The sequence below is a fragment of the Numenius arquata genome, chromosome Z (assembly GCF_964106895.1).
Source record: "Numenius arquata chromosome Z, bNumArq3.hap1.1, whole genome shotgun sequence".
Lineage (NCBI taxonomy): Eukaryota > Metazoa > Chordata > Aves > Charadriiformes > Scolopacidae > Numenius > Numenius arquata.
The window spans coordinates 4,078,642-4,104,519 of NC_133616.1; the positions used below are offsets into that span (position 1 = coordinate 4,078,642).

The 25,878-nt window shown below is 44.6% G+C and overlaps 1 protein-coding gene across 1 annotated transcript in view; it reads left to right on the forward strand.

Moving 5' to 3' along the window:
* LOC141477186 (lipoxygenase homology domain-containing protein 1-like) overlaps positions 1 to 22,931 on the forward strand; it is a 63,171-nt gene extending 40,240 nt beyond the window's left edge. The window contains exons 5-13 of the mRNA XM_074166273.1: positions 2,763 to 2,861; positions 4,454 to 4,602; positions 7,361 to 7,484; positions 10,288 to 10,538; positions 12,113 to 12,248; positions 15,790 to 15,950; positions 17,209 to 17,295; positions 20,459 to 20,594; positions 22,414 to 22,931. Of these exons, the coding sequence (XP_074022374.1) occupies positions 2,763 to 2,861; positions 4,454 to 4,602; positions 7,361 to 7,484; positions 10,288 to 10,538; positions 12,113 to 12,248; positions 15,790 to 15,950; positions 17,209 to 17,295; positions 20,459 to 20,594; positions 22,414 to 22,697 (1,427 nt within the window). The 3' untranslated portion in view covers positions 22,698 to 22,931. The remainder of the gene's footprint in view (positions 1 to 2,762; positions 2,862 to 4,453; positions 4,603 to 7,360; positions 7,485 to 10,287; positions 10,539 to 12,112; positions 12,249 to 15,789; positions 15,951 to 17,208; positions 17,296 to 20,458; positions 20,595 to 22,413) is intronic.
* Positions 22,932 to 25,878: the final 2,947 nt, after the last annotated feature.

A 25,878-nucleotide genomic window follows, 5' to 3' on the forward strand; every position in this document is an offset into this window, starting at 1 on the left:
TACACAGTTTGAGAGTTGCCAACACATGAAAGAAATTAACGGGAAAACCTGGTGAGCACACACTCAGAGTGATCCTGTGGTCTGTGAAGCAAAGATGTGCTATGAGCTGAGCCAAGGACCACTAACATTCTTGGAGTAGCTTGGAGCAGCAGATGTGCCTGTGGAAACACATCTGCAAGGAGCACGGAGAAGAGATGTGCAAGCACACGCCGTGCATCCCATTGCTTATATTTTAGGGAACAACGTGAACACCTTGCAGCACAGTGCCCTGTGATTGCCACCAGCCCACAGCGATAGCCCCAAGCACTGCCCATCTCTGCGGGCTCAGGAACCAGCTCTGTCAATGGGGTCTGGCACTGACAGCAACGGCGTGCGCATAGAGAGCCCTGGGGAGCACTTGGTGTCCTGAGCAGGCTGTCAAACGGTGTCATTATATACCTTAGATTTGAAATATAGCGATGTTAAAAAAACCTTTCAAAGCATTCGGTCTGGCAAATAATCTTACCCGGGTTTCTGTTGCTGACCGGACGTATTTCTGCAGAACCTATACAAGGTGCCCTTCCTGCCCTGTTTTTGGACACTGCTGCTGGTTGCTCTTCATTGACCTGTTATCTACATGTCCTCCTTGGTGGTCTCCATGTGTTCAGGCATCCTTCTGGTCTATATTTCAGAAGGATAAGACCTGATCCTACAAGGATAATCTAACTTCACCTGTTGATGTTTGTCCTTTTGTGGATCCTCTTATCCCATCGGGTCCTTCTGGCCCCTGAAAAGTGAAGTAGAAAATTAATCACTGACATCAGAATAAATGTTCTAGAGGAGGTGTGAGGTGCAAAGCTTCTTGAAAAATGCGGTCTGTGATTAAAGATCCCTGTGTACAATGGGTCACTTTTAGTTAGAGCAGCTTAGTGGCCAAATGGGAGCTGTAAATTGCACCATCTCCATCCTGGGCTAATGCAAATTAAATCCTTTGGTGTTGGCGTATCACTAGCAGCTTGTAAGAGCTCTATGAACTGAAGTAAAAGAGTTAAAGAGAAATGTTAAAGCATTTTCTCCCTAGTCCAAGCCTGACTCTGCCCTCCTCTTTCCTGTTATTTAGTATTTATTGCACTTTTATCATTATTATTTTATTTGTAATGGCATGTTTTGTGACAGGGTGCCGAGAATGTCAGCCCTATTTTTAGCCTTTTCAGAGTACATTCATTAAACTGTGACAGGTGATTTTCCCTTCTGTTTGGGCTCTGCCCTTGTGCTCCTCACCCTGGGAGCTGAGCGCATCTTTATAATTCAGGGGATGGTCCGACAACTGCTCCTCATACGCTTGCTCTCACATCCTCTGCCTCAGGGGCAGCACGTGCACCAAGGTGCCTGCTGTCTTTTAGAATAACTTTTAATATACCCTCATTATGGTGGAGGAGGCAGGTGACCCAGGGTTTGTGACAGTCTGTAGCTCCTGAGGGATTTTGCTTCTGCTGTTGGCTGGGAAGCCCAGACGAGCTTCTCCCCTAACTTTGCACCTGGCAAAGGGGAAAAAGTTGCTCACTGTGGATCATGGTGCAAAAAATGTTATATTTGTGCAAGGGAGGTGTGTGTGATGTGGCCTGTGCAGTTGTCCCTTTTGCAGAAACAGCCTGCCCAGGACTCAGAAATAAAGAGGTGGTGTAGGTGATGTAGAGGTGTAGGGCCTGGAGTATCAGCTAGCCGGGGCTCAGCCATACAGGGTATAATAGGTACTTTGTGGAGGGCATATATGACATCATGTACTGTTCGGAAGTAGATTTTGCATTAATCTTTATCAGTTTTGTTTTGTGTCTTGCTGTCTGTCTCCAGCACTAGTTCTGCAGAGAGGATACGGCACTAGACGTCTGTTGTGGTTGAGTCCTTGGAGGAACCAAGGTAGTCAGGTAGATTTTGGCGGTAGATTTTGAAAGTTGCTCATGTTTGCCCCAACTACGGTCACACTGAAGGCCATAGGAGTTTTCTCATTGGTTTCAGAAGAAGCAGAACTCACTCTTGCTGCTCTTTGGAGCCAAATTAGACCCATCCTGATCCCTATGGAGAACTTGCTTCTCAAACTCACCAATATGGCACGTGTGGTGTGGTTCACGTATGTGATTTTTGTGTTTCTTGGTGCCACACATGATGCAGCTTCAGTGTCGCAGCTACTGGGCTTTACTCCTGCTTCTCCATTAAATGAAAAGGACTGGATTTTACCTTTTTTTTTTTTTAGCCTGGGCTGAGTAGTGGGGCGGTCACCTTCAAAATTTTGTGCTTGTGCGGTGTGACTGACCTTTCCTCAAAATACTTGTTGTCACCAGCCAGGTTTAATATAAGCTAAGCTGCAAAAATAGCTCTAGGATAACACTTGGAGCAGGGGTGAGGTCTGAGCTTGGGCAGATGGCTGGCTCTGTAACTCATTGATATTTTGAAAAAGCAAGGCGGGGGTTTAGGTCTGAGTTCATTTAATGGCCATGTATCAAAATCAAAATTTGCACCTTCCTCTCATCTATTTCAACTTTCAATGTCAAGGCTGGGAACTGAGCGATCTGTTCCTCTTGCCCTGGGCAGTGAACACCCAGTGTCGGAGCTCTGCCTGTGGATTTTATTCCTCTTATGGAGAAGAGGGTCAGTGTACCAGGAGTCACGGTTCAGTCATGCCTTCAAGATAGCACCAGCATGGCCCGAATTGCTTTGTGCTGTCATGTTTTGTATCACACCGTTGAGTTATTAACGTGCTGGGATTTCTGCCTCTCTCCTTGCAGTCAACAAATACGTGGTCCGAGTTTTCACGGGTGAAGTTAGCGGCAGTGGAACAGATGCGGATGTCTTCATTAATATCTTCGGTGAGAAAGGAGACACAGGTATTCAAATGCAAATCATTTCCTAAAATATTTCTCCCTGCTCTGCAGGCCTGCGATCTGAACAACACACAGCAGCAATCTGGCAAATGCAGAATAATTTGGCTGAGCAAAAGGCACAACAAATGGTGTTGTTTAGCTCTGGGGTTTCTCACATCCACGGCCTCTGGAAGCTGCGTCTGCAGAGAAGCAGTCGTAGCTGGGCTGTCAGTGCCACTGAAGTCACCTACTTTTTTTGAAGTCAAAAAAAAACCCACCCAAACCCTGGGAAAATGCAGCATAAACCGCCAGTATAAATCAGTGCAGTAAGTGCCAGCCTGCTGAGGGATCCAACACCAATGTGTATTTGCAGGGCATGCAGTGGGAGCTGCATGTCTCATCTTTCTGCATCCCTGGATGGGTAATGCTGTCCTTTCAGTGTGGCTGGTCCTTCCAGTGTGGCTGAGCCTGCCTGGCTATTTAGAAAGATAATCTAACCAAGGTTTATATTAACTGACTTCAAATTAATGGTGGTACCTTTTCTTTTTTCTTCCCCCACCCCTCTTTTTTTAAGCGTAGATTGTAGTACAACAGTGGTCTAGGGACTTGAATTATTTTTTTTTTTAACATTTTTAACAAAATAACAAAATAAGGTGTGCCCAGACCCAACTCTCTGGGTCATACCGTGGAGAAAGGTGGGTGGAAATTCCTGGAGATGCAGAGAGCAAATATTCTCTCACTTCTGTACTGCACCTATCCTGTCAAATTCAAGAAATAACAATGAGATGTCAGCCAAGTGTCCTTGAACAGATTATGAAACCTAGTGGATAGGTCTCATCCTTGATTAATTCCCCAGACTTTTACAAGGGGATTCATCTGATCTCATTGGAGACGTCTGAAAAGTGGGAGTCTAAATCTAAGCGGGTTGTCCAGGCACTCTCTCGAATCTACACAGGGAAATAACACCTCTGGAAAATGATTCATCCCCTTCTCTGGTAAGTGGGATGAGTTGTCCTCTGAGACCTTTCCCTGCGCTGCTGCCTTGGGCAGCTCCAATCCCCCTCGCACAGGAACAGCCGTGATTGCAACTGGGGTCAGGGCTTTAATACTTTTCATAAAAGCAAGCTCCTGTGAGATCAGGAAAAGGCAATATACCCCTGGTTGGGTCCTAATTTGAAAATAAATCCTTCCTGTGAGATGCAGCAAAGAATCCTATGTCCTGAAATGTCAAAATCTGCAGTTTGTGACCGAAGCCTTTTTTAAAAGAGTTTGGAGGTTTTTAAAGACATTAAAAATAAAAGGGAAATGTGGTGGTATGAAAAAAAAAAAGATGCAAAAGCCATCTGGATATATATTTCTGAAAACTCTGAAAGCTGTAAGTAACTGTGACATTACACTGAAAATCCTGGTCTTCTGTGTGCTCAAGAAAAGGTACCTTTTTATTAGAATATAAAGTCCTCTGCCTTTACCTTAAATCCTGGTTGCAGAGAACTGGTACCTGAAGAACATTTGATTCAGTCAGTGGTGACTTTCCTAAATATTTCTCCACTTACAAACATGCATATGCCAGTAACCTTTTCCTTCTTGGTTTTTTCTCTATTTTTTTTTTTCCTCAGGTGTGAGGAAACTTGACAATGACAAAGACAACTTCGAAAAGGGAGCAGAGGACAAGTTCACACTCGATGCGCCAAATTTGGGAAGGTTAAGGAAAATTAATATAGGGCATAATAACAAGGGTGGCTCTGCTGGCTGGTTCCTCTCAAAGGTCAGTTGCTCCTGAGATGTTTAACATAAGCACGGTGTGGGATCACCTCACTTTTTACCCTCTTGGTGGTCTGATGCCAAGAAATACAGGGACATTTGCTGGGGATACAGGTTCCTGCTTTCTGAGAGAGGTACAAATCAAGTTTTCACCTTCTCAGATGTGTCCTCTCCAGCACTTGCTTGTTCTGCAGAGCAAAGGGGGGCTGATGAAGCGCTGGCAGCAGCCTGGTGTTTGCCAGTGTGGAGCATCTAAATCAGCTGCAGCAGCTTCAGATTGGGCAGATAGAAAATGAGGGACATTCTGGATTTAGGTAAATTGAGGGTAGTGAGACCCTGGCCCAGGTTGCCCAGAGAAGCTGTGGATGCCCCATCCCTGGAGGGGTTCAAGGCCAGGTTGGATGGGGCTTGGAGCAACCTGGTCTAGTGGGAGGTGTCCCTGCCCATGACAGGGGGGTTGGAATTGGATGGTCTTTAAGGTGCTTTCCAACCCAAACCATTCTGTGATTCTATGAAATTGTCGAGCATCTCAGGGAACTTTGTGGCAGTGAGAAAATCCACTTGTTAAGATTTGAATTTGCCTGCTATAATACTATTTCTTCTGTCTCAGTCCTGCAGTTTCTTTGACAGATGAGGGGGAATTCTCCAATCTGGAGCTTCCAACCCCAGGTCTCACTCTCTTGACTTAACTCATTACCAATACTGTAAAGATACCAGTGTCTAAGAAATATCTGTTGGGCCTGTTCATACTGGAAATTTGTAAAGACTTTAGCTTGGACAAATTTAAGTGATTTATCATCAGTACAGCAAAAAAGATATACCTGCCACAAAGATCCTTTTCTTGCACTTTCGTCCTCATTTTAATCTCCTGCTCTAAGGCCTAAAGGTATCGCAGCTTTTAGTGAAATGGTTGAAAGAATATTTCAAGAGGAGAAATCTATGACTCTTTCCTCTAATCTGATTTTCTTTCCTCTGCTGGTATATTTTAACACAGCTGGCTTTGATCCATTGAAGATCTGACCCCAAATTGGAAATCCTAGATAACAGGGTGGTTTGATGTATTACAAATGCAAATATTAGCACATCCTTTTCCACCATCACCACGCGCTGCACTAAAAGTTATGATGTTGGTTGTCCATGAAAAATGCAGAAGATGAAAAACAGGGCTGTTGTGCTGCCTGTAATAAAAATGGGGGGGGAAATGATGAAGAAAAGGAACCTTATTCTCACATTGTAGATGTGAATGACATGAGTTTTGATGTTGGTTAGGTTTGCTTAAGTCCCAGAACCTGAAGTAGTGACAAGTTGCATCCAACACACTACCCCTATGTTCTGCCACAGGAACCTCTGAGATGTTTGTGATTAAGTAGTAAAAGGCAACTTTTGCCTTTCAAGTTCGACTGGAAGCTTGGAGGAATGAGCTAAAACATAACCCAGTTATCTTCTGCTGTTGGTAGATGTTTTTCTCTAATTTACACCAATATCTGGGGACTCTCTGGGGATTCTAGCATTGTCATTCCTAGATGAACTTGTTAAGCATCATTAGAAGTTCTTCTCATGTTTCCTGGGTTTTCAGTGTGGCTTCAGAGCTGGTTTTCTACCTTTAAATATATGAGTAAAGATAATAACAGGAACCGAAAGAGGATCAGCTGGTAGAAGGGAATCTGAGTGTTGATATTTCTCCTAAAGCTAATATATTTTAGTCTGTAACACTCCAGCACTGCTCTCTCATGCTGACAGCCCTGGCAGACACTGCTGTCCATGTCTATGGAGGTACAACAAGAATCGGTAATGCTACAGTCAACAGCACAGTGTGGGATGGGTGACAGGAGAGAAAGCTCTGGTTCCCAAAGAATATTTGCTGAGAAGGCAGAGAAAAGCGGTAATGTCTTTCTATCCCTAATAGCAATTTTCTTTTTCTGAGACACAAGCCATGCAGGCGAGTAGAGATTCTGATTTCTTCTTTCCTGGCTGAAAATCTTCAGTACTCTTCACTGCTTGTTTAAAATAGTGCAGTAACTCTATGGCAAACTTCAGGAACCCCTAAGAAGGAGTTGGTAAGAAATGCCTCCGCAGGAGGTGCAAGAAATTCTAAGTGGCTAACATTGGCTTAATCTAGTATTAAAGGGAAAGATTATTCCCTGGCTTGTTTCAGTGAAATATCTATCTAGATAGGCCTAAGAGCCAAATTCTTCCAAATTAGAAACCATTCCTCCCTCTGGGTTTCATAGATGTCTTGTTTGAAATGGTTCCAATCTGGGGTAACTGAGTGGGATAACACAGGTCACACAAGCTGATCCAATGGTCTTGATTTGTCCTGAGATTCCTTGGTATTATTTTATAACAAGGCTCTAAAACTGAGAGAGAAAGAAGACAGCCTGTTCCCAGAGCAGAACAAAGAGCTGCCATTCAACTGAGGGAGAAGAGTAGCCAGCAAAGGGGCTCTGGAGAGAAGGAAGACAGGCCAGCCAGGTGGTCTTGCTAGCGGAGACATCTGGTCTCGTACACTGCAAGAGATGCAGATTGAGTTCACTGGATAAAAAAAAAAAAAAAAAAGAGAAAAAAGGCTGGTTTTTTTACTCGCTGATTGTCTGAAATTCTATCACTACTAATTAGGGAGGGGAGAGGGATCTGCTTGAGTATTGAATATATTAAACACCAGGTGACAGTGTGTGTCAGAGCTTCTGCTCTTCCGTCATCCCTCGCGTAACACCCTTGCTTTTTCAATGTTATCTTGCAAAGTGCTGTTTCTTTTCTCTTAGGTAATCATTGAAGACATCGGCAATAAATGTGTGTACCAATTCCCAGTCGGACGCTGGTTTGCTTTAGATGAAGATGACGGAAAAATCCAGAGGGACATTCTTGTTGGGGGCACTGAAGCCACAGGTAAAGTCATGGGCTGAATGCGTGGTGGGAAATGAGAAGGTATAAAGGCTTAGTTAATGCTACTAGCCACGTTTTCTTTAAAAGATTGAATGTCTCACACTTAGGGAGACCTGCAGTGGAGCATCTGCCGGTGACAGGCTGTTTTGTGTGAGGGTCGCTGAACAGCCATCGCATTTCCCACCCCCATATCTTACTGGTGAAGCTTTGCAGGACCTACATGCCAATTTATCACCTGATGCACCTGGATGGATCAATGGGCCAAGGCCAATGAGATGAGGTTTAATAAGGCCAAGTGCCGGGTCCTGCATTTTGGTCACAACAACCCCAGGCAACGCTACAGGCTTGGGGAAGAGTGGCTGGAAAGCTGCCCGGCAGAAAAGGACCTGGCGGTGTTGGTGGACAGCCGGCTGAACATGAGCCAGCAGTGTGCCCAGGTGGCCAAGAAGGCCAACAGCATCCTGGCCTGTATCAGGAATAGCGTGGCCAGCAGGAGCAGGGCAGTGATGGTGGCTCTCTACTGGGCACTGGTGAGGCCTCACCTCGAGTGCTGTGTTCAGTTCTGGGCCCCTCACTCCAGGAAGGACATTGAGCTGCTGGAGCATGTTCAGAGGAGAGCCACCAAGCTGGTGAGGGGGCTAGCGAACATGTCATACAAAGAGAGGCTGAGGGAACTGGGCATGTTTAGTTTGGAGAAGAGGAGGCTGAGGGGGGACCTCATTGCCCTCTACAGCTACCTGAAAGGAGGGTGTAGAGAGGTGGGTGTTGGCCTCTTCTCCCAAGGGAATAATGGCAGGACCAGAGGAAATGGTCTGAAGTTGTGGCAGGGGAGGTTTAGATTAGATATTAGGAAGAATTACTTTACTGAGAGAGTGGTCAGGCACTGGGACAGCCTGCCCAGGGAGGTGGTGGAGTCACCGTCCCTGGAGGTATTTAAGAAATGTGTAGAAGTGGCACTTCAGGGCATGCTCTAGTGCCCGAGATTGTTGGTTTGTGTCTGTTTGTGGGTGGTGTGGTGTGTGGTTGTGGGCGTTTGTTTTGGTTTGGTTTTGATGTTTGGTGTTCTGGGATTTTTGGGGTTTTTTTTTGGTTTTGGTGGGTTTTTTGTTGGGGTTTTTTTGGTGGTTTTTTTCTTGTTTGTTTTGTTTTGTTTTTTTTTTGTTGGTTGGACTTGATGATCTCAAAGGTCCCTTCCAACCAAAAATATTCTGTGATTCTGTGATTCTGTGGTGAGGGGCTGATGGGCAGATGATGAAAGATCAGGCTTGTACTTCAGCAAGTTCCTCGCCGGCATTGCAAAAGCAGAATGGTATTTGCACAGTCACCAAGGTGCCACACAGCAGTGCATATTGTACTTCAGGTTCTTTCTGGTAAACTACGCATCCTTTTACAAAACAAGAAAGGCAGTGCTGAGTCCTAAAACTTTCTTTTTTTTTTAATTTCAACATGGCTAGAGACAAAACCAAAAGATTTTTAACAACCAAAAGTTATGTCTCTGTTAAAAGAAACCTGGATGTAAGATCAATAAAAGAACTTACCATGAGGCAGAAGATTATTTGCATAGCATTCTGCCTGTATTTATTCATTAGCATAAGGGCAACACCTTGAATATGCACGACAGCTGTTTTTTACTTCATTGCATAGCCTTCAACATCTGCAGTCCTCGTATTCCCCCCTTGCTTGTCCGTGAAGAAAGTGGTCTGGGTGCAGGGTCCTGACTGCAGGATGTGTGTTGGGAAAAGTTAGGGGAAGACGGGAAAGAAATCTGGAAAAAAATCAATTCATTTACTAGAAGATTCTCTTATTTTTTACCATTCATGACTGTGCATTTTTTTCCAGGTCTCATGAGAGATCTTTGTTGAAGCTATGTGTGCAGTCAGCTGTGCTTGAATACGATTTTTAGCATAAACTTCAAAGAGAGGCTTGTTTAGAAGAGAGCGAGTTCTGATGTTTCTACTTTGTCCGAAGCCCCTGCTGAAATTTCTGGGTGATTTAAGCAAAGGAAGAACTTAGCCTGGGTCCCAACTTGTTTTATACATGCTCTCTAAAACACTGTTACAGCTACAGAGGTGTCTCTTTGTCTGATGTCATGACACAGGTCCAAGATGTACCTGTCAATGAGCCCACTGAAAAGTAAGGCTTGCAGGAAGAAGTGTTATCTTTCTTAGGCCAACAGTTGTAGCTAGAAGAAAAAAAAAAAAAAAGTAAACTTTTAGGCCTATAGACTTCTTTTCAGGAATATCTTTCTTTCTTCCAGCTGGGCTAATACCTCTCCCAGGCCTTGTTTTGCTGAGGTCTTTAGGCTCTCACAGTGACAGTGAAGGTCCTGCTGGCTTTGGCAACATTAGAAGCTGCTGACTTCAAGTTTCCAGAGTTTTGTGGTGCCAAAGATCTTGCCACCACTGTTTAAAGCAACACTTCTCCATCCTCTCAGCATCCTCTGACAAGTTTGGTACTTGGTGCCTCTCAAAAGCAAGCAACTTTGTTGCCAACTCAATTTTTTTTGCCTTTCTTCACCTAATTATCACTATATGGTGAAAAAAACCCACTACTTTTTTCCATTGGTCCACGCGACAGGGAGTTTGCTGCCACAAACCGGTTTCTCTTGGATAGTCTGAAGGTGCTGTGCGTTCCTCAGAGGTATGTGTGGGACAAAAACAAATGAAGCATTGCACTGCGTGTAAGTGGAATGCTGGAAAGACCAGTGGGAAACCAGCAGAACCCAACGTAAATCCAATCAAAAATATTATTCTCAGCCTTTTTTCCTCCTTTCTTTTCTTCCTAACTGAATTCCTGATTCCTTCAGGTATTGTGTATAACGTTGCTGTAGTGACAGGGGACATCAGAGGAGCTGGCACAAACTCCAAGATCCATGTAATTCTCCACGGCTCCAAGGGCTTAAAGAACAGTGGGAAGATTTTTTTGGAAGGAGGTGAATTCGAGCGTGCCAGGACAGATCTCTTCAACGTGGAAATAGCTGCTCTTCTCAGCCCTCTCAGCAGAGTCACCATTGGGCATGACAACTGCGGCGTCAGTTCTGGCTGGTTTTGTGAGAAGGTGAGGCTCAAGTTGTTTGTCTGTAGGCAGCTCTCAGACTGTTTCCAATTCGTAACCTGACCCCAACAACCAAATGCAGCTTAAAAAAAAAAATAAAAAAAATAATCTGCTTTTATTTGGATGACAATATACCCCGGTTTAACAAGTCAATATTATACATAATGCATGGTAGTAGCTGATTGCCTCAAAGGCACATTAGATGCATAAGTCAATCACTCACTAATTGGGTTGATTGCCCCTTTGCTGTCACAAAGATAGAGATTATTTTTTGCTTGGTGCCAAAAGCACCTTCAGATGTTCACCCAAGGGGCCAGACAGAAATGCAGTCTTGGATTGTGCTGAGCATTTCAAAGTTATCATCTAAATTCAGACTTTCCTGAGGTTTTTAGATGCTGCTTTGGAGCTCAACAAAAAACAGGTGGCTGACCACCACTGTTACTGGGAGGCGGTGGAGCAATACGTGATGTGAGATCATGTACAAGATCAGCAGCAGCTAATGGGAGGGTGGAGAGGGAAGCAGCTGCCTACCCTGAAACTGGGAGGAAATGCAGTTTTCCTGGAAAGCAAAATCAGCTTAGGATGTGTTTGAAGGCTTTTTGTAGCTTGTGTTTCTTGCAATACCTTACTGTGCACTGGTGTAGCGCGGGACTTGTGGGCTGCATCCCCAGCAGCGTGGCCAGCAGGGTGAGGGGGGGATTCTGCCCCTCTGCTCCTCTCTGGGGAGACCCCCCTGCAGGGCTGCCTCCAGCACTGGGGCCACCAACAGCAGAAGGACATGGACCTGTTGGAGCGGGACCAGAGGAGGCCACCAAGATGCTGCGAGGGCTGGAGCCCCTCTGTTGTGAGGACAGGCTGAGAGAGTTGGGGGGTTCAGCCTGGAGAAGAGAAAGCTCCAGGGAGAGCTTATTGTGGCCTTTCAGTACTTAAAGAGGACCTACAGGAAAGATGGGGACAAACTTTTTAGCAGGGCCTGGAGCAATAGGTAATGTTTTTAAACTAAAAGAGTCTATATTCAGACTGGATATAAGAAGGACATTCTTTCCTGTGTGGGTGGTGAGACACTGGTCCGGGTTGCCCAGAGAAGCTGTGGATGCCCCATCCCTGGAAACATTCCAGGTCAGGTTGGGTGGGGCTTTGAGCAACCTGATGTAGTTGAAGATGTCCCTGCCCATGGCAGGGGAGTTGGACTAGATGGCCTTTAAAGGTCCCTTCTAACCCAAACCATTCTGTGGTTCTCAGATTCTATGTGCTGCACACTGACACGACTCTGACTCCTGCAGCCACACTGCCTGTCCCTATTCCCTTAACCTGCTGGTGTTTTACTTCTTGGTTGACCCATTTTGATGTACTTCTGGAAAAGTGGGAATAACAGGACAGAAGAGTCCTAGGTATACTCTAAATTGGGAATTGTGCAACCAGTCCAATTCATGTTGGTCCAGAAAACCTGATTTTGAGAGCAGGACCAAGATCTCCAGCTCTGTCTTTGCTTCAGTTACTTAAGTTTTCAGTATCAAGGGCCTGTGGGCTTCCAGTATCACAATATTCAAACTTACTTTCTGAGTCTGTTTTCCTAGGTGGTGGTTTACTGCCCATTCACTGGTATTGAACAAACCTTCCCGTGTGGAAAATGGCTGGATGAAGATGAAGGAGATGGTCTCATAGAGCGGGAGCTCTACGAAATGGTTTCCCTGCGCCAGAGAAGACTGAAAAGTAGGTACAAGTGCACAGGAGCCTCCTGTGACCCCCATTATGTGACAGCACCCAGGGTGTCACCCATGCAATATGACAGGGGTAGACCCATAGAATCATAGAGTGGTTTAGGTTGGAAGCGACCTTAAAGATCATCCAGTTCCAACCCCCCTGCCATGGCCAGGGATACCTCCCACTAGACCAGGTCCCTCAAAGCCCCGTTCAACCTGGCCTTGAATACCACCAGGGATGGGGCATGGTCAGGTAGAGGCTCAAGTGAGTTGAGTCCAGCATGAGTTTCGGCTTTGAGTGTTCTAATTTGAGGAGTTTAAAATGAAAATTTTAAAATATTTTGAAGAATTTTGACACTCATTTTCTTAAGGGAAGGAATTGGATTTGGCAGCCTTTCGAGGTCCACTGGGTTTAGGGCTGCCTCAGCCACCATGTCTCCTTTGCAGACAAGCCAGGCTACGTTTATCACTGCAGAAGCCAAGCTTTCCTGTTCCAGATGGAAACAAAACCTAAATGAAATAAAAAGACAAACCTGGGAGAGAGCAGGAAGAAAAACCGAATTCTTCCCCCTAACTTGAACTATTTTACTCTTGGCCTGAGAATAAAAACAGCTTTTAGCCTGGTCCAGCTGCCAAACGTGCCTGAGGAGGCACACGAGTGCTGCAGTTGAAGCCTCTTCTCTAGAGGGAGGCGATGGCCGGGGTTTGCTGGGAGATGCTGCTGGGTGGCATGCAGGGCAGCCTCCTGGTGTTCTCATCCATCCACCCGTGGCCCCAGCTCCCGGCCTTGATGGCTGGTTTTCCACCCAGCCACATGGATGGCTGCCATCTCGCCTGTGCCAGCTTGTGTCTGTAAGCAGAATGTTTTAATTAGGATAATAGACATGGTTTAATCCAAATGCTTCGGGTGGGCTCCTGCTTAAACAGCGGTTCATTTAAATAAGCTTTATCTAAATGTTAGTCAGTGTTACAACCACACTGGGCCTCTGACTCGGTCCGTTTAACTGAAGCATCTGCAACCTTTAACCCTCTATTATCAGTGCTGATTGTTATTGACAGGCTAATTCCCCTGCCGCCGCAGTGCAGCAGATAGACAGAGAGCATTAGCCTTGAGAAATCTGTGACCTTTAGCTGCCAGATTACAGAAGCGTAAGACTCGGAGTTAGAAAAGACCTATTATGTCATCTCGGCTATCTCCCGTGCACGCAAGACTCTCCCTTTCTGCAGCACTCCACCAGAGCTCGGTTCAACCTCACTTTTTGGGTATCCATGGTGAAACGGCTCCCTGCTTCGCGTTCGCAAGCTGTTCCCGCAGCAGATTGCAGCTCGATGTGTAGCTTGTATTTATTCTCAGTCTGGTTTTTTTGGTTTTGTTTTTTTTTTTTTTCTTTTTAATTCCCACCACCACCTTATTTTGAATATTATCCTGGAAAGTGATGTGTCAGGTCTAACCTTCCCTGGTGTTTGTGCCCCACCCTGGGGAATATTTGCCCTGGCTCCAAGAGTTTCCAAGCTGCCTGGATCCCTTGATGTGAAGGGATAGGAAATGGGAGAACATGCCCAGCGAGCCTGGATGATGATGGGTATCTGGGGAAATGCCTGGTCTCCTCCGGCAGCTGCAGACCCGGCTCGCCCACATTTCTCCCTGTGTGGTTTCTCCCCAAGAGCCATCTATCAGTATTTAATCCTGGTACAAGTTCCCCTTTTCCCCCTCCCTGCCTGCATCCCTCCTCCTTTCCTTCAGCAAGAGGTCGGGGAGGCCAAACCAGACAGATGAGAGAAGTCTCTGGTGTCTGAATCGCCCTTGCTCTTTTCCCCTGGAGAGAGCAGGCTGCTACATCACACGCCATATGCAAACCTGCCTTAGTTTCATTTCTGCTCAGATAAAGCTTGCTGGTGCTTCTCAGAAGGAAGTAGCCACCAACATTTTGCATATTACTAAAATAAGGGCAAAACGTTTTCTACAAGAGAGTCCCCTCTCTACCCCTCATTTTTTTAATAGCTGTCGCCTCTTTTTCGCAGTCAAATGCTGAGTAGATCACTAAAAATCTAATTTATATGCATGTCATCATATTTTTATATTCCATTCTGGGCTCTGAAGGTCAAGCCGTACTCATGTGGGCTCAATCATAACGAAAGGGTTAGCAATTCTTTCATTAGGATTTGTTAATAATTCAGCTGATGTCCGAGTCCTGGAAAGAAACCTCTTCCCTCTCCTGTAGGTGCTGCAAGGCCTGCAGAAGCAAAACACATTATTATCAATAAAGAATGCAGATGAGGGGCTCTTTAAAAGAAATGATGTCAGCTTTTTATGCGCAACCATCCTCTGGTATGAAAACCAATGTAAAATTGCTGCAGATCGACAGCTCTTACAGTTAAAATATTGGGTGAAGACTTCAAAGATAAAAAATTTGTAGCTTTGCTATGATCTTCGGGCACATCACTTAGAGTAACACAAGTTCTAACTGAAGTTGGGTTGGATTTAGGCATTTAAATAACTTATAACACTTTTGAAAAATATCTTTACGTTGTTCTGAGCCTGCTTGTCCCACATGATGCAGCCTGGCTAGAGATACCTGAATGGCAAAAGCCATATCTGGAATACTTGGGCTAATTCCAACCTCAGGAAGGCTTGTTAGTGATATGTGGCTGTATCCATACTCCTCCTTATTCTAGACAGAGACCGTCCGGAGCAAGTTTTAGGAGCTACCCGGAGCTACTCTCCTCACACATGTAACTGGAGACTCTTTCTCATTGACAAAAGTAAAGCTGACCATATTTCCCTGGCTTTAAAGTTGTCTTTGAAGCTAGAGTTGTAGGTGTTGGAGAAATATAGTGCAACTACAGAGATGGAGCACATCCCGGGACTACCCTGTTTTAATGAGATGGGGAGGGACTCTGTATCAGGGAGTGGAGTGATAGGATGTGGGGAACTGTTTTAAACTGAAAGAGGAGAGATTTAGATGCGATATTAGGAAGAAATTCTTTGCTGTGAGGGTGGTGAGACCCTGGCCCAGGTTGCCCAGAGAAGCTGTGGCTGCCCCATCCCTGGAGGGGTTCGAGGCCAGGCTGGATGGGGCTTTGATCAACCTGGTCTGGTGGGAGGTGACCCTGCCCATGGCAGGGGGGTGGAACTGGATGGTCTTTAAGGTCCCTTCCAACCCAAACCATTCTATGATTCTGTGGGTCACCTGGAAAGTGGTGATTTGTGGTTTTCTTCATTTGATTCTAAATTAAAACACAGAATTATATTTCCAGGCAATCTCTTTCCTGTATGTCATGTAGCAGCTGATTATGTTTGTGCAGAAAAGGATAAAATGTCCTCATCTTCTTTCATACCATCCTGCCTTCCCTACCAGCCAGGGGTTTATGGTTTAGTGGTGGTTTTGTCAGTGTTGGGTTGATGGTTGGACTTGATGATCTGAAAGGTCCCTTCCAATCTGGACAATTCTATGATTCTATTCTAGGGGAAAGAATGAGAATTATTTTTTTTACCAGGACACCTTTAAAACTTACTTTTTAAACAAAATGTCTTGAACCTTTCTTTGCAGAAAACCCCTGGTCTCTATGGATCTGGACAAGCGACATTAAGAATGCAGGGACAGATGCCACCATCTTCTTCCAGATTTATGGAGACAAGGGGAAGTCAGACGAGATGAAGCTGGACAACAATTCAGACAACTTTGAAACTGGACAGACTGACAAGTTCATGGTATGACTCTTGTTCAAGTGGTAGATTTGGCTTGGTATTGTTTTCCAAGACAATGGGTGTTCCTGGGTACTCAGGTAGTGATGACTTCAAGTCATAGTCCTCTGTGATTCCTGAAGCAGATATTCTCCCCTTCAGGCACAGCCCCACTCATGTTATAGACATATTTGGACCATTCCTCTCTAAAGTTAACAATTTATCTAATTTTTTCCCCCAGTGCTTAACTGGTCATTAGCTATTTACAGGAGAATTAGCAGTGGTGTTTCCTCTCCTTGGTGATCTGGTCTTCAGCCTCCTTGGACGTGAGCCTCCATGAATGTTTGGGGCCAAGCTCAATAGCATGTCGAGTTTGGAGGCTGGAGAGGGTCTTCTTGTGTTTAGGAACAAATAAGTTTAAAAGTTGACTGTGGACTGGTCAGAGAAAAATTGAGAAACAAAGGATTTTAACGTATGACTATAGCCAAAACATTTACCCCCTTTGCACCAACAGCCATAGATGCCTTCTGGAGGAAATATGGCTGTGCTTTGCAGACTCTGTTTGAGAAAGAGGTGAAGCTTGGGAACTGGCCTTAGTTCTTACTGGGAGGAGTGGTTTCAAGGAGCTCTCATGATCAAAAGTGTATGGATTCAATTTATATGTTCTCCTCTCCTGAAAAGAGAGGCATCAAGCTGTGAAGACAGGCTGAGAGAGTTGGGATTGTTCAGCCTGGAGAAAAGAAGGCTCCAGGGAGACCTTATAGCAGCTTTCTAGTACCTAAGAGGGGTCTGCAAGAAAGCTGCAGAGGGACTTTTTAAAAGGGCATGTAGAGATAGGACGAGGGGTAATGGCTTCAAACTGGAAGAGGGGTGATTTAGATTAGATATTAGGAAGAAATTTTTCACTATGAGGGTGGTGAGACCCTGGCCCAGGTTGCCCAGAGAAGCTGTGGCTGCCCCATCCCTGGAGGGGTTCAAGGCCAGGTTGGACAGGGCTTTGAGCAACCTGGTCTAGTGGCAGATGTCCCTGCCCATGGCAGGGGGCTTGGAACTGGATGATCTTTAAGGTCCCTTCAAACCCAAACCATTATATGAATTCTATTAATCTTTTCAGAGTAGGGATTATTACTTTTAGAGAACACAATATTATTTTTTTTCTTTAGCTTTTGACTCCTCTCTGATTTCTTAATCTTAACATCTTAAAAGATGTTCAGAGGTGTCCTTTGTGTGCATGCTTTGCTGACTTACAGAAATGGTTCATGCACTTTTTTTCCCCCCATTATAGATCGAGCTCCCCGATCTGGGCACATTTTATAAGCTTCGGATATGGCATGAGAAAAGAAATCCCTTTGCTGGCTGGCATCTGAATAAGGTGAGGGGGGACGGCAAGGGAATGAAGAGCTGAAAAGCCAGATTGGTCACAAAGGGCTGTGCTGCTGGTCCTGGGTTGCTGCCTTCTCCAGGTGGCAGCTGAGTTTGATGTGCCATGGATCAGAGGTGCCACCCTGTACAGATGGTGCTGGCCGAGGGGTCGAAGTGGAAATCCAACATGAAAACAGAATGTGAAGAGAGCACATCATAACGTTTGCAAAAATATGTGGTGAGAGAAGGATTCATTGCGTGTTATTTTGGAGATTCAATAAGGCCAAGTGCCAGGTCCTGCACTTGGGTCACAACAACCCCATGGACACTCCAGGCCTGGTGCAGAGTGGCTGGACCTGCCTGGCTGAAAAGGACGTGGGGGTGTTGGTTGACTGTCGGCTGAACATGAGCCAGCTGTGTGCCCAGGTGGCCAAGAAGGCCAACAGTATCTTGGCCTGTATCAGGAACAGCGTGGTGAGTAGGACTTGGGAGATGATCGTCCCCTGTACTGGACACTGGTGAGGCCCCACCTCGAGTGCTGGGTCCAGTTTTGGGCCCCTCATGACAAAAAAGACATTGAGGGGCTGGAGTGGGTCCAGAGAAGGGCAATGGAGCTGGTGAGGGGTCTGGAGCACAAGTCTTGTGAGGAGCGGCTGAGGGAGCTGGGGGTGTTCAGCCTGGAGAAAAGGAGGCTGAGGGGGGACCTTACTGCTCTCTACAACTCTCTGAAAGGAGGGTGTAGCCAGGTGGGTCGGTCTCTTCTCCTAAGTCACAGGCGACAAGACTAGAGGAAATGGTCTCAAGTTCCGCCAGAGGAGGTTCAGGTTGGATGTTAGGAAGAATTTTTACACTGAAAGGGTTATCAAGCCTTGGAATTGGCTGCCCAGGGAAGTGGTTGAGGCACCATCCCTGGAGATGTTCAAAAGATGGGTTGACATGGTGCTGGGGCACATTGTTTAGTGATGTGGGTTTTTTTTATCAGAGTTAGGTTGATGGCTGGACTAGATAATCTTGAAGGTCCCTTCCAACCTAGATGATTCTGTGATTCTATGATTCTAAATTCCTTCTCCTTCCTGTCTGTCTCAGTTCAGCCAGGCTATGTATGGGAAATGTGAGCAATGGGAAATGGCAGGACCCAACAGCCCAGATCGATGGTGAAAATCAAGTTTCCCCATCCTTCCAGTGTCAGACCTTTGTAGTCTCCCCCTCAACGCTGTTAGGGAGGTTTTCCTTATTCTTCAGAAAGTTTCCTACTCTTAGACAGAGAGGCAAAAACACTCCTACTATGGTCTGTTTAGGCTGGTCATAACAAAAAACTGATTATGGTAGAGACCTGTTGTGCTGTGGAGCATAACCTACCCTGAAATGCTGATAGCCCCATTGTAGGAGGTAGACATTTGCAGACTGGAAGCTGTGCAGAAGAGAGCAGCACTGTGCTGTTTGGGAAATAAAAAGGGTGATGTGCTTGATCTTCAGGCACACGTCCTTTGTTCCACCAGCAATGATTGCCGTGTTGTCATCCCTTGCCTGAGTGTGCAAAGCAGCAAGTTCATCTCTAAGCTTCACACTTACACCTTCTGCAGAGCTTGGAAGAGGTTCTCTGCACTTAACAAAACATACACTTTGCTCTGCAGCTGTAAATATCTGCGATGATAAATCACAATTTACCACTCAGAGATTTTTCTTGCGTGCCTCTAATGTGTTTGACAGGTCCTGCTCTCCTGTGTTGTGAGGGAGCTGTGAAAGCATATGCAGCCAAACACCTCAGAGGGCATCAAGTACTGCTGTGTTCACCACATGGTGGGAGAAGGTGTCTGGGGGTGGTCTTTATCTAAAAGAAAGAGCTGGTCAGACTTTGGGCCACTGCAGTTGTCTCTCTTAGTTTGTTCACAGATGATGGGCAAGAATGTTTGGACCTTCCATAGCTATATGTTTCCCTGGGGTGTCTTTTTCTGCCCAGAAATTGTGTTCAGGGAGGACCAGAGGGATCTGACAGGGTGTCTAGGGTTCACTTTGGGCTAAACTCTCTAAGAAACCCAATGAAGATGCATGAAATCAATCTGCCCGTGTACAGCCAGTCTGAGGTTTTCTAGATGCATCAGGTTTATGGCATATGAACCCCATCACTTGTGCACCCATTTCATCATCTAGAAACTTAGATGAAACCTGAATGATGCTTTGTTCCAGTCCTCACACATTTCATGCCAGGCTTGTTTCATGTCAGGGAAGGCTTCCATTTTTCATTACAAGAGCAGCCACAGTGGCCAGGCCCAAAGTCCATCTAGCCTAACATCCTCTGTCCTGTGTTACATAAGTGCATGATTAGAGAACAGTAAGAAAAGGACAAGCATTTATGATACTTACCCCTAATTCTTCCAGTTTCTGACTATTTCCAGTTGGAGACTTACTTCCTGAACAGACCTACTAAATACAGTCCATTGAGCAGGTCTCTCTTCCATTCGTTTGTTCAAAGCTTCCGGCCTCCCCTTGAAAATTTAAACTTTTAGCAACCGTAATAGCTTTTGGTAAGGACTTCACAGGTTGATTGTGCCCTTTTGTTTGCTTTGAATAAGTGTCATTTGATGGCCTGTATTTCTTGTGGCAGAAGAGTGAATAGTTGACACCCCCCTCCGCCTCCTCTATGCCACCTGTGATTCTGTAGGCCTTCATCATACCCTCCCTTCACCTGCTTTGCCAGCCATTGGCAGAGTTTATTTGCTCATTACTCCTTTGGAAGGTACTGGAGATCTTTGATAATGCTTGCTGCCATTTTCTGTGTGTTTTCTCAGCGTGCCATGCACTGATTTTGCGCTGCGAGAACCAGTGGTGCAAGCGCCATCCAAGATTTGTTCTCCAGATTCATACAGTGGCATAGGACGAGCGATTACAGAGGGCCACAGTATCCATCAAAACTTTCACAACACCACAGAGCGACTGGAGAAAGGAGGAATGAAAAGCCATCAGCTGTGACAGACTTTGCTCCATGCATCACTGCGGTGCACGAGTCGGAACGATGATCTCGTTATTAATGTGTGCTATTTCTCTGCTGCTACCTACTCTTGTTTCCCAGGAAAAAAAAAAAAACAAAACCAACCTGTCAGGAGCTTGTTGCCTTTTTTTTTTTTTTTTGTCTTTAAGCCTCTGAACTCATGCAGTGTTTTGGTTTAATGAAGGTAACTCTGCTGAAAACGCTGACAAAAGAAAAATACACATTCAACTGCGGCCGCTGGCTAGATATAAATGAAGACGACAACGAGATTGTGCGGGAGCTCCCTGCGGAGGGATCTCTGGTGACTGAAGTCATGCCAGGTGAGAGCCATGGGCTCCATGCAGGGGCTTGCTTAGGACCTGAATAGAAAGAAGCCCTCTTTGTGTAAGGGATGCGCGGGCAGACTGATGCAATTCAATTAGCTTCCCTTTCTGGCACTTTCTCTCTGCAGTCTTTTCTGTGTACATGGTTGGCTGCATGAAGCCTCAGAAATCCCAGGCTTTTTTTCTGAGCAGATTTCTCTGTGGTGAGAGATGGGAGAGATCTGGCCACAGCACAATTGTTTCCAGAGCTATATTTATATTTTTTTTCAAACTTATATTTTTTCCAGTCTGCCTTAAAATATGAAATGCCAAGTTTTAAGGAATGTTCATGGAAAGCAAGCTTAGCTGGAATGCAATCTGAAATTTAACGATCATTTTTGGGCTTTAAAGTTTTATTTAATTATATGCACATTTATACAGCTGGTTGTATAAATGTATAGGAAGTTGCACAGAGCAGTTGTGCAAGAACATAGGCACTTTTCACTACGTTGTGAGCAATCCAAACTATTTATCAGGTTACCTATGTTTGAACTGGTGATTTAATTAAGTAAAGCTGCAGAACTTTGTGTTGGCTTCCTGAAGTGGTCACTTCTGTCTTGACCTTGTGTCACAAGAATCAAATGTACTTGGAGGGGGGATTTTGGAGAACAGAATATCATTGGGCCATTGGGATTTCTTTTATTTCCACCAAAGCACTCAACAGGGCTCCACACTCTGTAGACCGCAAGTGCCCTGCGTCGTGAAATTTCCCATGAACTTGGTGATCTGCATGCAGCTGAGCAGCTCCTCAGAAGAGGAAGAGTAATTGTAATTGCAGATGTTATTAAAATGTAAATAAACCTGGTTTTGAAATGTATTTTTAATCAACTGTGGAGAGGGCTGCTTGAGTTCAATGCAGATGTTTTCCCATCAGGAGCCGTTGTGCCGAGCAGAGAGGAGATGCAGCACCCATGTGTTGGGCTTGCAGTTGGGTTTGGGAAGGAAGGAAGGAAGGAAGGAAGGAAGGAAGGAAGGAAGGAAGGAAGGAAGGAAGGAAGGAAGGAAGGAAGGAAGCATTGCTTCTTGTCCCTTCCCGATGCTGGAGAAAACAGGTCTCTCTCTCTCTCTCTCCTGAAGGTTGGTCTGTGGGCTGGTTCTTCATTGCGAAATTTCTTCTGGAAGTCCTTCGCCCAATGGGATGGGAGAGTAGAGATGAGGGCGTGGTGGGGGGATGAAAGTGGCAGCTCAAGATCCATCTGGCAAAATCCTAGATAAAGATCTCAAAGGTGACAAGGAGACAAGGCACCATCCAACATCCTACACTGTGAGGCTCCCAAGGAGATGGGACCAACTGAGGCTTGTCCTGCCCACACAAAGAGCCCATTCCTCAGGTCCCTGAGTGCTCGGACTTCTTAAACTCTTTTTGTCTGCCTGCCATGCCCCTGGATGCTGAAAATGATGTTTTCCCTAAACATGCTGCTAAAAGGTCCCCAGGACCCATCACCAAGACCTTCTTGGGCAGGCAGGAGGGTAGGTAGGAGAGCTGGGGCACTGAGAAGGCTATGTACTCCAATTCATGAGGTTTTACCTGAAGGGGATGGCATTTTTGTGTCCTCCTTTGGAGGGATTTTATGGGTTTTCTTAATAGTTCAGGCCTTCCTTTTTTTCTTCTTTTTTTTTTTTTTCTTCCCTAAGTGTGAAAGTCAATACATCAGCAGAAGTACCAACTCTAAGTATGAACCCTTAAAATTAATTGCAAGTCTGTGGAAAATGCAGTAAATTTAAATGGCAATTAATCGTGTTGTTGAAATTGTTTTAATAATTTATGTCTCCACAGTGATAAAATACCGGGTGACGGTTTGCACTGGGACGGTAAGTGGGAGCGGCACAGATGCCAACGTCTTTGTCTGCCTCATTGGTGACCAGGGAGATACGGGAGACCGCGTTCTCTACAACTGCATCAACACAGTCAATAAATTTGAAAAAGGCAATGTAAGTTCACAGAGCAGCTCCTTAAGATGGGTTTTAAAGTATGTGATGGTTTGTAGATTTCTTTTTTTTTTTTTTTTTTTGAGATGCATATTTGTAAACGTGGCTGATTTCCTTGCCAGTTTGGACTAGGGCATTAGGGAGAAATAAATCGTGTCCACAGAGCATCATAAGATTGTGGTTGGAGGGAGGTTTAGGTTCGGGTCAGTGTGGTCGTGCTTGATATCAGCCTGTTCAAAATGAGTCTCCTGGTTTGCTCCCCAGCCAAGTGCTGACTGTTGAAATTGCATCTTCAGATTGGGGAAGGCTTCCAGAAAGTCTGTCTATCTTCCAAGAACCTTTCCTTTCCCTTGGAAAGGAAAGATTAAAGAAAAAAAAAAAAAAAAGAAACCTTTCCCCCTCCATCTCATATGGCAAAAATTTGGCTTCTGGGACAAAGGAAGAAAAAGCATCTTATTTAATGTGAAAATCAGAACCGAAAGCCTAACCTGATCCCTTTCTATTTCCTCCAGTCTCCCCTCAACCATGCTGCACTCAACTTTTGTGTCTTATTTTCCATTTGTTTTTGTATGCCCATGTCCTGAATGGAGGGGGGTGGAAATGGCCTGGGCTGCAGACAGAGCTTGTTCCCTGGAAAGCTGGAGATAATGAAGAGGTCAAACTGTAGTTAAAGCCCTTGCAGCATTAACAAGCAAATAGTGTGCTGATCTGATCTATGGGGTCAACCTACTTAGTATGTATTCAATTACGAGGCACATTTTGTATCTCTAGGGTCCAACTTAGTCTGGTAAAATCTAATCAGTATCTCCTGGAGGAGATTTTGAGAATCTGATCATAGAACTCCGCAGATTTCCCCTCTTTTGTGTCATTATTTGATTGAAGACTTGGAATGGAAAGAAAACAAGGATAAAAGGAGGTCACGTTTTCAAAATTGACCATTGAATTTAGGCTTCTGAAATATGCATTAACATGCTGTATTTGCCTTTGAGTCTCCAGAATTTCCAGTTCTTCACTGAAATCACTGAGATTGTTATATTTTAAAAGAACTTTCACCAAGGTTTTCTTGTGCCTGTAAGACCTGTCTGTGGAAACATGTAACATTTACATAGTGTGAAAGTTTGTTCTGCTTCCAAATGGTACAAAGGTTTGCAGACATGGACATTGCAAACATCGTCTTTTTGCCCATGCACTTACATTACAGATTTTTTTTTTATTTTTAAAAGATAGGTCCAAGCTGTAAAGGACGGCATTTTGTCATTTGATGAAGTCTAGTTTTGTCAAAATGGTAGCAAAATGAGTCATGTTTTGTTGGTGGTTTGAAGACTGTTTCAATGGAATTCCAAAGAAAGATGCTTGGTTCACAGAAGATACAAGTATGTTAAACACAGAAGATGACTATTTGATTTTTACTCCCCAAAATTAGGGTATTATTACCCCCAAAATTATAGGGTAACTTGCATGAATAGGGGGTGGGGAGAGGAAGAAAAAGAATTTTGGAAATCAATTCATGTAATTAATTTTATCCAGACAATATAAACCAAACTGGAACCTGTTAATGGAAAGCTGCTCTGTGGGCATGAGGAACTGAAAGCTGGTGAATGAATTGGAAGCTATTTAAGGATTGATCCTGACAAACTTAGACCTCATATATTCAAGAAACTGAATGAGTATATCTACCCTGATTAACTCAGATACTCTGTAAAAAGAAATGTAGCTAAGTCAGCGCAGCCTCTAATCTACGGCCACTTAAACCAATAGTACCTTGATTACCAATTTAGCTTGAAAAGTTTGCTTGCAGATGCAAACTAACAGCCTGTAGAGAAGGCAAAATTTAAAGATGCTTCTAAATTAGGTGTTTGACTTGCTGTGGTTCCAGTTAGTTACTTACTCATTAATTTATATCAGCCATTAATACACAAGATGAACATCAGACTTAATGAATTAGACTTCATTAACTTAGCCTGACTCGGTGAGGTTTTGGTACCTTAAAACCCCAATTCAGCAGTTTTGAGATTGTTACTTACACTTGTTCATGTGCATAAGCCCATCATTAGGACTTAAAACAGTGGTAATATGTTTAGTTGCCTTGATTTTAAAGGTCAGCTTGGAGTCCTGAATGATGGAAGAATTAAGATTGTCTTAATAAATTTAAATATTTAAGTTAATATTGCATTGCCACTACGTATTCTGGGAGCTAAGTGGATGTATGCTACCACCATACGTATTTCACAGGCTTTTGTTGATGAAGAATGAGCTTTCTCTTACCTAGAGAGGTATTTCGGCCAGATGGTAACCACAGCAGTCATGTCTGTTTGTTGGGCTATATACTTCCAATATGCTGTGTGTTTGCACACAGTATTTAGCACACACATGTGCGGCTGTACATAGAATCATAGAATGGTTTGGGTTTGAAGGGACCTTAAAGATCATCTAGTTCCAACCCAGTGCCATGGGCAGGGACACCTCCCACTAGACCAGGTTGCTCAAAGCCTTGTCCAACCTGGCCTTGAACACCTCCAGGGATGGGGCCTCAACAACTTGTACCATAGATACTTGTCTGGCTTGATTGCCAGTGGAGTAACTTGCTCTTTTAAAGCATTTCTCTTTAAAACATCTCTTTTAAAACATCTCTTCTAAAACATCTTTTCAGCCATCGGGAACTGCAGCTCCCAGTACGCTCTTGGGTAACGTGGTTCTGAGGGGCCACCACTTTGGCTAATCTGTAGGTTGGTGATTGGAGCATTTTTCCAGGCTCAAAAAAAAGAAAAGACATAAAATTCATGTCTCTTGTGGGGTATTAAGGGCATTTGGCTGCTGGGTTAGGTTCACACCAACGTCTGAACACAACACATGGAGTGGCTGGAAATACCCTTGTGCAGCTCGATGTTTGCATTCCAGTCTGGGTTTAAATTGTGCTCAGTAGTCCATGTTGCCTGAATTTAATGTGGAGTAATGTCTTTGAACTGTACCTCTAAATACCTCTCTTGATGTGGTCTGAAATGACCTGCCCCAGGTTTCCCAGAAAGCTGATATCTGAGCAGGGGTTTGAATTCGGATCTCCTGCCTCTGTGTATGAAATTCTCCATAATCAAATTACTTTTCTTTTTTACAGTTGTGGAGGGCATGAAATGATGTGGGAGATTTAAAATGCTGGCAGATCATGTATTTGTAAATCTAATGTTATACATCTAGCACAAATATTCAAGCTTTCATTCCTTTGTAAATTAATTCGGACTTTCTCCTTCATCTTGTGAAGAATTATCTTGCAGCGTGCTGATGATGTTGGTTTGATTGCAATAATAAATTTGGTTGG